This window comes from Furipterus horrens, unplaced genomic scaffold (genome assembly GCF_987537825.1).
Source record: "Furipterus horrens unplaced genomic scaffold, mFurHor1.1.pri manual_scaffold_6, whole genome shotgun sequence".
NCBI classification, from domain to species: Eukaryota; Metazoa; Chordata; class Mammalia; order Chiroptera; family Furipteridae; genus Furipterus; species Furipterus horrens.
In genome coordinates, this window is record NW_028327176.1 from 70,902,884 (window position 1) to 70,915,130 (window position 12,247).

The 12,247-nt window shown below is 43.6% G+C and overlaps 1 protein-coding gene across 1 annotated transcript; it reads right to left on the minus strand.

Moving 5' to 3' along the window:
* Nucleotides 1-971: 971 nt before the first annotated feature.
* LOC150006461 (large ribosomal subunit protein eL24) lies at nt 972-1,500 on the minus strand. The gene has a single exon (XM_090280332.1). It carries the CDS (start codon nt 1,477-1,479, stop codon nt 1,006-1,008), a length of 474 nt encoding a protein of 157 aa, XP_090136458.1. The 5' UTR covers nt 1,480-1,500; the 3' UTR covers nt 972-1,005.
* Nucleotides 1,501-12,247: the final 10,747 nt, after the last annotated feature.

The following is a 12,247-nucleotide window of genomic DNA, read 5'->3' on the forward strand; positions in this document are numbered from 1 at the left end:
GACTTGCCATGTCCCCCAGCCTGCCCAAATTACACCCACTGTGTGTGAGTCCTGAGCTGCTGCCTCCACAGCGACAGCTACTGGACCCGTCTCTGCTAGACATTTTCCAGGGACCAGCGCCCCGAGGCGCTGGCAGGTCAAGGCACCCTCCTGCTCTCAACCTCAGTGCCCTCCTCTGCAGAGGCAGAACAGTAACCTCACCCCCAGCAGTGAGAGGAGAGGAAGCTTGCAGACCCGGCTTTATGAGGCCACTGTCTTCTTTGTCATTGTCATTAGGTGGCCAAGTCCCTCCCCCTGTGTGGCAGCACAGTGAGCAGGCAGCAGGACCTGGTCACTCAGCTTTGTGTGCCTAGCCTTCACGGTTGCAGAAACAAGGCTGCCCGATAGTTCATTCCAGGAACGGCCGGATTCATACAGCTTGTCCATGAATGTATTTTTTTAGGCATTAGGATTCAAATAAAATAATTGTGGATTTTGGTTTCCTTGCTTCTCTTGCTATGAATGGATGGGTATTTGATATGAATAAACCACACTCTTCCTAGAAAGCCTGTCTTCCCTTCACAGAGAAGCAGTGTGACAAGGAGGTGGGCGCTGTGCGCGCTTCCGGCATGAAGTGCTAAACCCAGAACACCCTGGCAAATACTGCTTATGTGAAAAATTTGATTAAGTCAGAGTAGGTAGAGGGATGAGGAAGAGGTTGAAGAGAAAAAAGGAAATGTGCAAGGGACTGCAGAGAAAAAATAGGCGCTACCCTCAAATGCAGTCAATAACAAGAGCATTTTAGGGTATTTCTAAGGTAGATTTGGTCTGTTAGTGCCAGAAAGTCAAGGGCCTTTCATGGCCTGTCACAGAGCTTTGAGACCCCACCACAGCCTGCTGACCCATGCCGACCCACAGACCCCCACTGGAGTCAAGAGTGAAACTCCCAGGAAAGGAACTCTCTTTTTTTTTTTTTTTTTTTTTTTTTAACTTTATAGATTTTTATTAAAAATCTGATCAGCCAACTTAACGTTTTCCACCAACACGGGGGGCAGAAACCTTCACAGGCTTCACAATCTTTTGTTTAGGTGCTGCCTTTGTGGGAGCCTTAGCAGCAGCCATTGCTGTCTTTTTAGATGCTTGCTTAGCCTTTTTTGCTTCCTTGGCAGCCCTGATAGCTTGTTCTCGTTGAGCTTTCCTAACTTCAGGTTTCTGATTCCTCTTGGCCATTATATCAGCCAGAGATGCACCAGTGATGGCCCTCTGGAATTTGACTGCACGGCGGGTTCTCTTCTTCTGAATTTCTTCCGACTGTCCCTTTTTGTGCTTTCTTCTGTAGAGGACAGTCCAGTTTATCTGCCGAGGATTCCTCTTGGAAAGGAACGCCGACTCACATTTTGCATTAAGAAATTGGAAAACCTTCCCGTCGGTCCTGGCGTAGCGCCTCCCGTGTCCGGGGTAGATCTTGTACCCGCTGAAACTGCACAGCTCGACCTTCATGGTTGCTACTGCCGGAAAGAAGGAAAGCGGAACTCTCTTTTTAATGTGAAACACAAAAATAGTTTTAAGGAACTTGTTCGAAAGCAAGAACACTTTTCCTCCTTCTATCTTTCACCTACTTTCTCCTCTAATTTTTACAAAAAAAAATAAATAAATAAAAGATGCAAAATGAATAAATAGGCAAACACAAATCCCCTTCACCCAGGCATATGGGACATGGGCTACATTAAGACATTCCATGACATATGAAGGCAGCTGTTTTAAAAAAAATACCGTAGATCCATTACGGAAAAAGAAAAAATATACTTTAAAATTGAACTATTCATTACAAGATAAGTATAGATTCACCTATAGGTATGGGAAAGTATATAGAGGAATACAACAGAGAGGTCCTGTGCATCCTTATCCAGCTTCCTCCAGTGGTAACTCTCAAAAACTGTGGTGCAAATCACAGAATATAGGGACGCTGCTACAGTCAAGCCACAGGACGTTTCTGTCCCTTGTGTTGCCCTTTTATAAATGCACCTACTTCACTCTCGCATTCACCCACTGTTTAGGCCCTGGCAACCATCAATCTGTGCTCCATTGCTCTAGCTTTGTCATTTTAAGAATGTTATATCAAAGAAACCATGCAGTGCGTAAACCTTTTGGGATTAGATCTTTTCATTCCACATAATTCTCTGAGGATTCATTCAGGTGTCCCTCTAGTCCATTCCTTTTGATTGCTAAGTACTACTCCATGCACGGATGTACCACAGCCTATCAGTCTGTTATTAGAGGACATCTGGGTTATTTGCATTTGGGACTATTCTAAGTAAAGTTGCTATGGACATTTGTGTGCAGATATTGGCACGAACACAAGTTTTCATTTTTGTGGGTAAATATTGTACAATTCTAATACCTGTTTTGTTAGATTAATGGGCTATATTTTTGTCCAAAGGTAACTTTCATTCTTTGTTGATAAATAACCAATTTAGAAACAGGTAGTTAAACAAAATACTTTATTTTTGTTGGGGCTGCTGGGGCTGTCATTGTCCTTTTGCATCAGCCATCACTAACTCCTCTCAGCTGAGGGCTCCAGGTGGGTCTTTAAGGCTTCTGAAATACCGGGCACTCCCCATTACTTCTCTTCCTGCTCCTTGATGCCTTCCTGTCCCTACCTGTGCCCAGAAACATGGCCCAGACATTCAGTCAACCACAGAAGGAAGCAGAAATTATGCCATTCCCAAGAAAATGAAATGAATGTTTCACAGGATTCCAACAAAAACCTTGCCTGAGGGCCCAAGACATTTCTCCACCAAGACCTCAGGGCACTGTGTAGGGGGACAAGGACATTGGATGCAGCACTGTCTGTAAAAGCAAAACTTGGGAAATAGCATAAACGTCCACCAGAAGGGGTCTGGTTACTATGGACTACCATGCACTATTAGAAAGACTGAGGAAGTCCTCTAGATACTAATTTGGAAAGATCTCCAAGAAATAGTGTTAGGGGGAAAAGCAGGCAGAAATTCAGTTCCAGTATGCCAGTGTGAGCCCTCTCCAGACTGACCCTCCCACAGGTAACAGCTATTAACTCAGGGAAAAATACAACAAACCTAATGAGTATACTTAAGAGTGAAAACAAGCAGTCAGATTGTTAAGGAGTGTCAAAAATATGAAGTAGCAACTGGTATAGGGGGGGTGAATTTCCTGGATTTTTGTTGCTTTTCTTTTTTCCTGTTTTTTGCCCTGAAAGCATGAAAACCTGTTGCCTTTCTGGCTGGAGAAACTAGGAAAAGAAGCAAAGACAAATATGGTCACTGGATTGTGAGGCAGAACCCCAGACAGGCAAGAGCAAAAGGACAGGACCCCTAATTCTGTGTGTGGACTCTCTGTGATCCTCACGTGGCCACTAATTAACATGCATAGGACGAAGAAGTACAGCAAAGGCAGAGCTCAAGGTTAGTCATTGGGTCTAACCAGGTTAATTGCCTGTTAAAATAAACCATTGATGTTCTTCAGAAGAATATAACATAACTCAGAGTTTCTCCAAAACTAACATTCACAATTTACAATGACCAGAAGATAATCCAAAGTTACTCAATTTCTCAAGAATCAGGAAAATGTGACCCCTTCCCAAGAGAAAACACTATCAACAAATGCCTACCCTAAAGTCATCCAGATGTTGGAATTATCGGATAAGGGCTTTTAAGCATATGAGGGGGTACCCCAAAAATGGAATTTATTTATTAAAAATTGTATATTTATTCTTATATGTTTAAACTTCAGTCATCTTGAAAGTAATTTCCATTTGAGGCAATGCACCCATTGAGATGTTTTTTCCACTGCTCAAAACAGTTTTTGAACTCGTCGATTCTGATGTCTTTTAATGCTTCTGCCATTTTTTGTTTCATTTCTTCCACCTTGTCCAAATGTTTCCCTTTGACGACTTTTTCAACCAGGGAAACAAACAAACAGAAAAAGTACTCAGGACAAGAGCAGGTGAATAGGGAGGGTGGGGCATGGTCAAAAAGTGCTGAACACTCAGTGTGGTGTGGGCAGGTGCACTCATAAATCACCAATCATGAAACAGGCAAACAGGCTGAAATAGTCTTCAGAAAAAATCCACTGAAGCCAAACCCAGCCTCTCACAACAATGCCACTGGTACACTAATAATACAGATGGATTACTAGGACCCTCACCTAGAGGGGAAGTCTGTACTATAAGAAGATAATTCTGGTTTTTTTTTTAAATCCCCTTTGTATATTACAAGCATACTCCATGAGATCAAGGAAAATATGCTCTAGTTAATGAAAAGATAGGAAATCTTAGCAGATAAATAGAAGATAAAAACAATAAACAAATAAAAACTTCTGTATGGAAAAATACAATATCCCAAAATAAAAGTTCACTGAATAGACTTAATAGCAGAATGGAGATACCAAAAGCAGAGTCAATGATCTTGAAAATAGCTCAATATAAATTATCCAAAAGAAGGAAAAAAAAGATTTTAAAACAAACATCAAATATAAATAAGTGGAAAGATATTCTGTGCTCATGTATTAGAGACTCAATATTGTTAATACGTCAATTCTTGAGATCCCAATACAATCCTAATCAAGTTCCTACCGAGTTAGTTTATAGATATTGACAATGTGATTCTAAAATTTATATGAAAAGGCCAAGAACCTAGAATAGCCAAAATAGAAAAGAAAAAAGTTGAAGGAGCTACACTGCTCAATTTCAAGACTTCAGTAATCAGCCCTGGTTGGTGTGGTTCAGTGGATGGAGCACCAGCCTGCAGACCAAAAGGTCTCCAGTTCAGTCAGGGTCCATGTCTGGGTTGCAACCCAGGTCCCCAGTTTGGCATGTGTGAGAGGCAGCCAACAGATGTCTCTCTCACGTGTTGACGCTTCTCTCCCTCTCTTTCTCCCTCCCTTCCCCTCTCTCTAAAAATAACTAAATACAATAATTAAAAAAGTTTTTTAAAAAGACTACAGTAATCAAGACAGTTTTGAATTAGAGAAAAATAGACACAAAGGTCAATGGAACTGAACAGAGAGCCCAGAAATAAAAAATAAATTTAAAAAAGACTACAGTAATCAAGATAGTTTGGTAGTAGAGGAAGAATAGACACAGAGGTCAGTGGAACTGAAAAGAGAGCCCAGAAATAGCCCCACACAGATACAGCCAACTGAGTTTGACAAAGCTGAAAAGGCAATTAAACTGAGAAAGGAACAACAGTGGAATATCCATATGCAGGAGTGGGTGGGGGGAGCTAGACGCAGACTGTAGACCTTAAGCAAAATTAACTGAAAATGGCTCACAAGCCTGCAAAACCATATAATTACTAGCAAAAAAAATGGGAGAAAAATCTACATGACCTTGGGTTTGTGATGAGTTTTAGATATGCCACCAAAAGCACAATCCAGAAAAGAAAAAAATAAATTAATTAAACTTTATTAAAATTAAAAACTTCTGCTCTGTCAAAGTTACTTTGGTAAGAAAATGAAAAGCCAGAAATTAGGAAAAAATCTTTGCAAAACATACCTGATAATAGATTGATAGTCAAAATATCCAAAGAACTCTTAAAGCTCAATAAGAAAACAAACAACTCAATCAAAAAATGGACAAAAGATCTGAAGAAACATTTCACCAAAACAAAAAAATATATTCAGAGGGCAAGTAAGTTTATGAAAAGATGCTCAACATCACATATCACCAGGTAAATGCAAATTAAAACAACAGTTAGATATCACTACACACTTATTAGAATGGCTAAAATCCAAAGTACTGACAATCGTTGGCAAGGATCCAGAGCAACCGGAACTCTCATTCATTGCTGGTGAGAATACAAACTGATAGAGTCACTTTGGCAATTTCTTACACAGATAAACACAGTTTTATTATATAATCCTGAAACAGAGTTCCTAGGTATTTACCCATATGATTTGGAAACTTATGTCCTCACAAACACCTGCAGGTAAATTCCGTTGCGGCCTTATTTATAATCACCAAAATCTGGAAGGCACCAAGATGTCCTTCAATGGATGAACAGATGAACAAAATGTGGTACATTTATATCACAGAATACTATTTAGCAATCAAAAGGGGTGAGCTATTAAGCCATGCAAAAACATGGATGAACCTTGAATACAAATTGCTAAGTGAAAGAAGCCAGTCTGAAAAGGTTACATACTGTATGATTCTATTTATATGACATTCTGGAAAAGGCAAAACTATACAGTTGGTAAAAGATTAGTGGTTGCCATAGGTCTGGTGAGAGAAGATTAATTAGTGAAGCACGGAGTATTATCTGAGGGTGGTGAAACTATTCTGTGTGATAATATAATGGCAGATACACGAAACTATGCATTTTCCAAAACTACAACACAAACAGTGAAACAAAGTATACAATTTTTTAAAAAATCACTTAGAAGTTGACAAGGGGATCTGAGAATGGAATGCAAAATAATCTAACTGCATCACAAATGTATGAAACAATCTCACTGAAAGGGGTGGGGGATAAAGGTAGGCACTGAAAAAAGGAACTTTTTGGAGCTGAGCATAGACTATCAGACTAAAGGCAAAACGAATTGAACATGAGCACTGTACTCCGGGTGATAAGGCTGTTTCTTGTTGGGGGTATGAGTGAACAATTCTGAAACCACTCTCCAAGGATGGACAACAGTAGGCTCACAGTTGTGAGTATGCAAAACACAGTTTATTCTTGTATCATTATTTATTAATTATTGTATTATTTATTTGTATGCCAACTATAAACCTACTTTGGCCCACTGTTGTACATGTATACTGGAATCGATCAATCAACTAAGTAGATGGCAGATATTGGGAGCCAGGTTTCTCATGGCCAGAGCAGGAGATCACAGACAAACAAGGCGGGAAGCCTGGGACGATCAGCCTGGTAATGGACTGAAATTGAGAAATCAGTATGAAGTTGTGTTTAGCTTAATACATTACAAATGAATATATATATTTCTAGATATCTATATGTTGTCGGCAGCCGTCCGTCTCGAGAGACGATGGTGTAGCTTCTTAAGAGTCTATCTGCACCGCCGAGAATGGCTGTGCAGTCCGACTCGGGAGTGACATGGTATCTGTCTCCTCCCGTGTTGAATCGACATCTTGCGATGATGCTGAAGCTACAGAGCCTGGGCAGGGTAATATGGAGGGTCTGCTGTTGCCCATGCAGCAGTCCCCCCCTCTCTTCGCAGCTGAAGGGTCCAAGGGAAAGACGGAGTCGATACAGCTTGGGTTCAGGTGCGCCGCAGGAGTTGCCGGTGTTGACTACAACGTCAAACCGCCTTAGGGACTCCGGCTCCGGATTTTCTGTCGGGGTTTACTCCCTTAGCCTTTCCCCTGAAGAGGTATGCCGCAAGGCAGCGGAGGTTTTTTGGAGTCAGAGTTTTCCTTCTCTGATGTACCCTGACTGGAAGATCGAACCAGCGACACAGCTCGCAGGCCGACGCTCAATCCACTGAGCTAAACCAGCCAGGGCAGATATCTATATAGACACAGGTTATTATACAAGCACATATTCCCTTGCTCTAACAACTGAGAGGACATAGAAGTGACAACACTCCAGTAGCAACAAAAACACCTAGCACCCAATCTGTTTCTAAAACCGTTCCTCAGTAAAATGAACCACGGCTCCTTGGGGAAGTGCCTGACTCAAGAGCTTGGGGGTACATATGTGATCATGAGTCCAGAGGTTCTGAGAGCCCAGCTTTAATGGTCACACTTTGGGTAAAATCCAGCTAATGTTGATATGTATAGATAAGGTATGAGGTATGCAGCCATTCTTGCCATAAAGCTTTCCATACAGATGCCTTATATTTGTTGGGAAATAAGATTTGTAAGTGGGCCATATGTATTATTCATTAAAAATTCCTAATCACACTCTGGGTATTCAACCACAGTGGAAGGAAGACCACTGCCCCTGTGACCACAGGGTCCCTTCTTCCCCCTTTCATCTCCTGGGCTCCCATGATTCACGCCTTCCCAGCAGCCACCGTCTCACTGCCACATACTCTGTCCTTTCACAACCCAATTAGTGAATTTCCCAATTTAGGCCAACCTAACCATCCTGTTGCCCTACCATGGCCCCAGGTACAAACTACATCTCACATTGCCTGGATGACCACAGATAGGAGTTAGACCTGGCATGCCACTCCAGACTGGTTCTTCAGTGGTGTCCCAAGCCCTCTTCCTCCTTGCCCCTCTCCTCCCCATCCTGTGGCCTTCAAAGGCTGCAGAGACCGAGCCTCTTCTTCTGAAGTTTCCATCCAAATCCTAGCTCCCACTCCTCAGACCCTGACCCACCTCTGCATTCCTGAGAGAATATAAATCATCTGTTAGAATGCTGAAACTTCCTTGCCCCTGCTTGAAACTTCCAGTGTTTCCTCCTCCCTTCATATTTTCTGTCCCCCTTTCTCTAAGGAAGAAACATCTGCTTTGGTTTCAGGGTCATCCCTCACCTGTATTTGAATGTCATGTCATGTCTCCCTGTGACCTTCCCATCAGTCACCCCCTCACTCTCTGGCAGCACTAATCCCTCCCTTTCTACTTCCTCTCTCCCTCCAGGTTCAGGCATGCTCAAGTCACTCCTACCTCTAAAACACCACTCCTCAAGGACACAAGCATTCAAGCTCCAGTCTCATATCACCTCCTTTGGTAGAAGGCACAAGCACAGGCTATGAATTCATATATGGGTTCAGATCTCAGCTCCACTACTGACCAGCTGGATGACACTGGGAAATCACCAGACCTTGCAAAAGTCTAGGGAGGGGCTCCCATTTCAATTACAATAAGACAATCTTGGAATCCCATTGTCCTCAGGAGACTGGGCCATTATATTTCATTTAGAGAAGAGGAATCAAATAACTTGTATAAGTTCACACAACCAGCAAGGGCAGAGGTGGGACTCACACCCAGCCTATTGCACACCAAAGCCCACATGCTGTCTCCCAAGATGGTTGACACTCTGGTCCTTAGTCTCTATGGGACTCCTGTAAGAACTGAAGGAAATGATGTATGGAAAGGCTTTAGCATACCACCTGACTCTCTACAAAAGAACATCATTCAACAAACGGTGGTCATTATTGTGGGATTACTGACAGTACACTCCCTAAAATTCTCTCCTGTTGGCTTCACAAAGCCATGATCTTCTGGTTTTCCTCCCGCTTCTCTGACCCACCTCCACCATTCCCCATAGTCCCCTTCAGCTTATCATTTAAATGTTGGCCTTCCCCAGAGTCCCTAGTAGTTCCCCTTTCCTGCATGATGTCACCTACGCCTCCAGCTTCAGTCAGTGCCTCCCAGAACCTTCAAACTGCTGCCTGACACTTTCACAAATTCATGCCTCCCTCCCTAGGCCTGTTCCTTCTCTGTGTTTTCCATTCCAAACCAAGGTGTTCCCTGAACCCCAAGCTAGATCTCACTGCTTTCTTCCTTAGAAACCATCAGTAGCACCCCATTATCAATGGAATAAAATGCAGAATATTTAGCAAGACAAGAAAGGCCATCGTCATCTGGTTCACACCATCTTCCCAGCTGCCTCCAGCAGCGCCAGTCCACGGGAAGGCTACTCTCATGTTTCTCCACCCTAAGATCTGCTCTTCTTCCAGCTGATCACCCCCAGGTGTTCCAGAAGTTCCCAGCACAGCTTCATGTCAGAACCCCTCCCGTCCAGGGGATCATCTCCAGACTGCCTCCGTTTGTCTGAGTCTCTGCTTGAAAACAGCCCGGAAATCAACAACACTCCTGGCACTGGGGGAAACTATCCACACCAGTGTTCTGAAAATTATACTTCTCCTAACTCACTGTGTCCCCTCCATGCCTGCCCAGCAGGCCACACCAGGCTGGCTACCACCTGTGGCAGGGCCACCTGGGTTGCTCAGGGGCTTCAGTGTCCTCGCACAGCACCAACACAAGGAGCCTCTGAGGTCTTACTCAGGGTTGAAAACTCCGGAAGGGCAAAGGCTTCTATCTACGTTCTAGCCTCCAAAACTTACAATAGCGTCATGTCTTTTAATCCATCTGTAAGTCATATAAAAAATGGGCTTATGTAAACTAACTCCTCCCTTCCTTTTTTAAAACTCTACATACTTCAAAAATGGAGTATAGGCAGAGAGTATACTTTGCTGCTCAATTCAGGCCACAACAATGACGAAGGGTCCTCTAAATTTAGGAGATATTTCATGACAGTAGACAGTATCATTTGGCTGACAAGATGAGTTCTTTTAAAATAAAGGTCTGGAGTATGGATTGAAACAAAGCTTGATTGAGAAGCTGAACACAAGAAAGGGAAAGCGCTGAGGTGAACCAGCCCCTTAGGTCTTACACCATGACAGTTATTTATTCAAGCATGAAAACTGGGACAGCATTCTCACAGTGCTAATTAGACAAAGAAATGAGATATGCAAATATTGTTTCAAAGTCTAATCACTACAACATTCTCACCAGACACAAGTTAATGAAGAAAACACAACCCACTGGGGTCACTCTGGCTCTAGCACCATCACCCAGAAGACGTGACCTGTGACATCCCTGGGAACAAAAGTCAAGTTTAAGTCTAGGGCTACCTGCACAACCTGGAGGCAGACAATTTAAGCCTCAGAACGTCACACAGACCAGGCTGGTTCAAAGATCAGAGGCCACACAAGCAAGAAGCATGAAAGTTTCCAGAAATGCAAGCTATTGCACTTTGAGGCCCTCTGTCCAGCACTCTTCTAGGGCAGCCTCAAAACAAAGGGTCTTTAGCAAGGAGTCTGGTGGGGACCACCCTTCTCCATACACACTGTTTGCCCTTGTCAAGCCACCGCAACTCATGAGTGTCCGTCTTCCAATCTTTAGAATGGGAGCCATGATGAAGCTGCTGTGAGCTCTGCATGAGAATATGCACATCCAGCAACCCACACCTGGCCGGCTGTGGGCAGTCAGCACAGGCCTGCCTCCCTACCCTCCTCCTAGACCTCACTACAGTGAAGATGCCTGTGATGGGCTGGGATGGCCACAGGGACAAATCAGTTCACAGGTATTTTACTGAGGGCCTCGCACACCCCTAGAGGTGTGTGACACCCTGCCTCTCTGATAGCTGACAGTCTAACAAAGGAGAAGCAGGCCACAGTTACTACATGGTGCTGAGATAAAGCAGGAGGTGGGAGAGCTCCATGCAGGGAGGGCAGCCCCAAGGGCAGTTGGCTTCCAGGAGAACAGGTGAATGGAAAACAGAGGAATCAGAGTGTCGTGGGCACAGGAACAGTCTATCCAGAGCCAGAGGTGACAAGACCTGTTTGAGGAACTGCAATAAGGTCTATGTGGCTGGAGTATGACTTCAATTTCTCTCACCCAGGAAGAATTCCCCTTAAACCAGGTCTTCCACAGTTTGGGGCCAGGGCTGCTCTCTGAAGCTTTAATCCTATTACACAGCTGTCTTCAGAGGATGAGAAACCGTCCCCAAACTTGCGAGTCATCTGCCCAGAATAGCACTCGAGTCACAGCAACAATGTCGTCAGACCCATGAGGCTCACCCATGAGCAATCTGCAAGTGTGCACCAGGAAGCAAGGGAGCTCTACAGGAAATAAAATAAAACAAAACAGCCTCTGCCCAAATACACACCTGCCAGGACTGAAAATACCCTGGGGTGGGCAAGTTCAAAGTTGTAAAACAAAGGTCTGGGTATACACATAGAAACTGAAGAATGTTTGTTTTAATTTTTTTTTTTTTAAGATTCATATCAGGGTTCCAGTGCCCTTAATACTTTGAAAATGTCCCCAAATGACTCATATCTGATCTCCACAGAGCTGTGATCTACACTGACTATCTTCCATCTTCATCACAGTACCCATCCTTCCATCCTTCCATCCTTCCATCTATCCAGCCAGCCAGCCATCTAACAAGTGCTTAACTAAGTCCCAGGCCCTCCTCTAAGTCCAGAATGGAGAACTATGACCAAGAAGACACAGGTCCTACTCTCTTGAAGTTGACATTCCCAGTGACTACCTTCAGAAGTTGGGGACCCTAAGCAACACCTACTTGCCTCTGAGTCTGCTAAGCAGCAAAAAGAGGTGGTTCTACAGAAGCCCTCCCTGCCCCAGGCCAACCCTATAATCAAGAAGTGCCTATTCCTCAGTTTACCTTCTCTTGCTTCAGCCACCTCTTCAAACTCAAGTCAAATCTTACCCAGAGGGCATTTTCTATAATGTAGGAAGGATTCCCCCCACCCCTGTGTGCTACTGTGGTAAGGCCACATATCCTACAGGGGC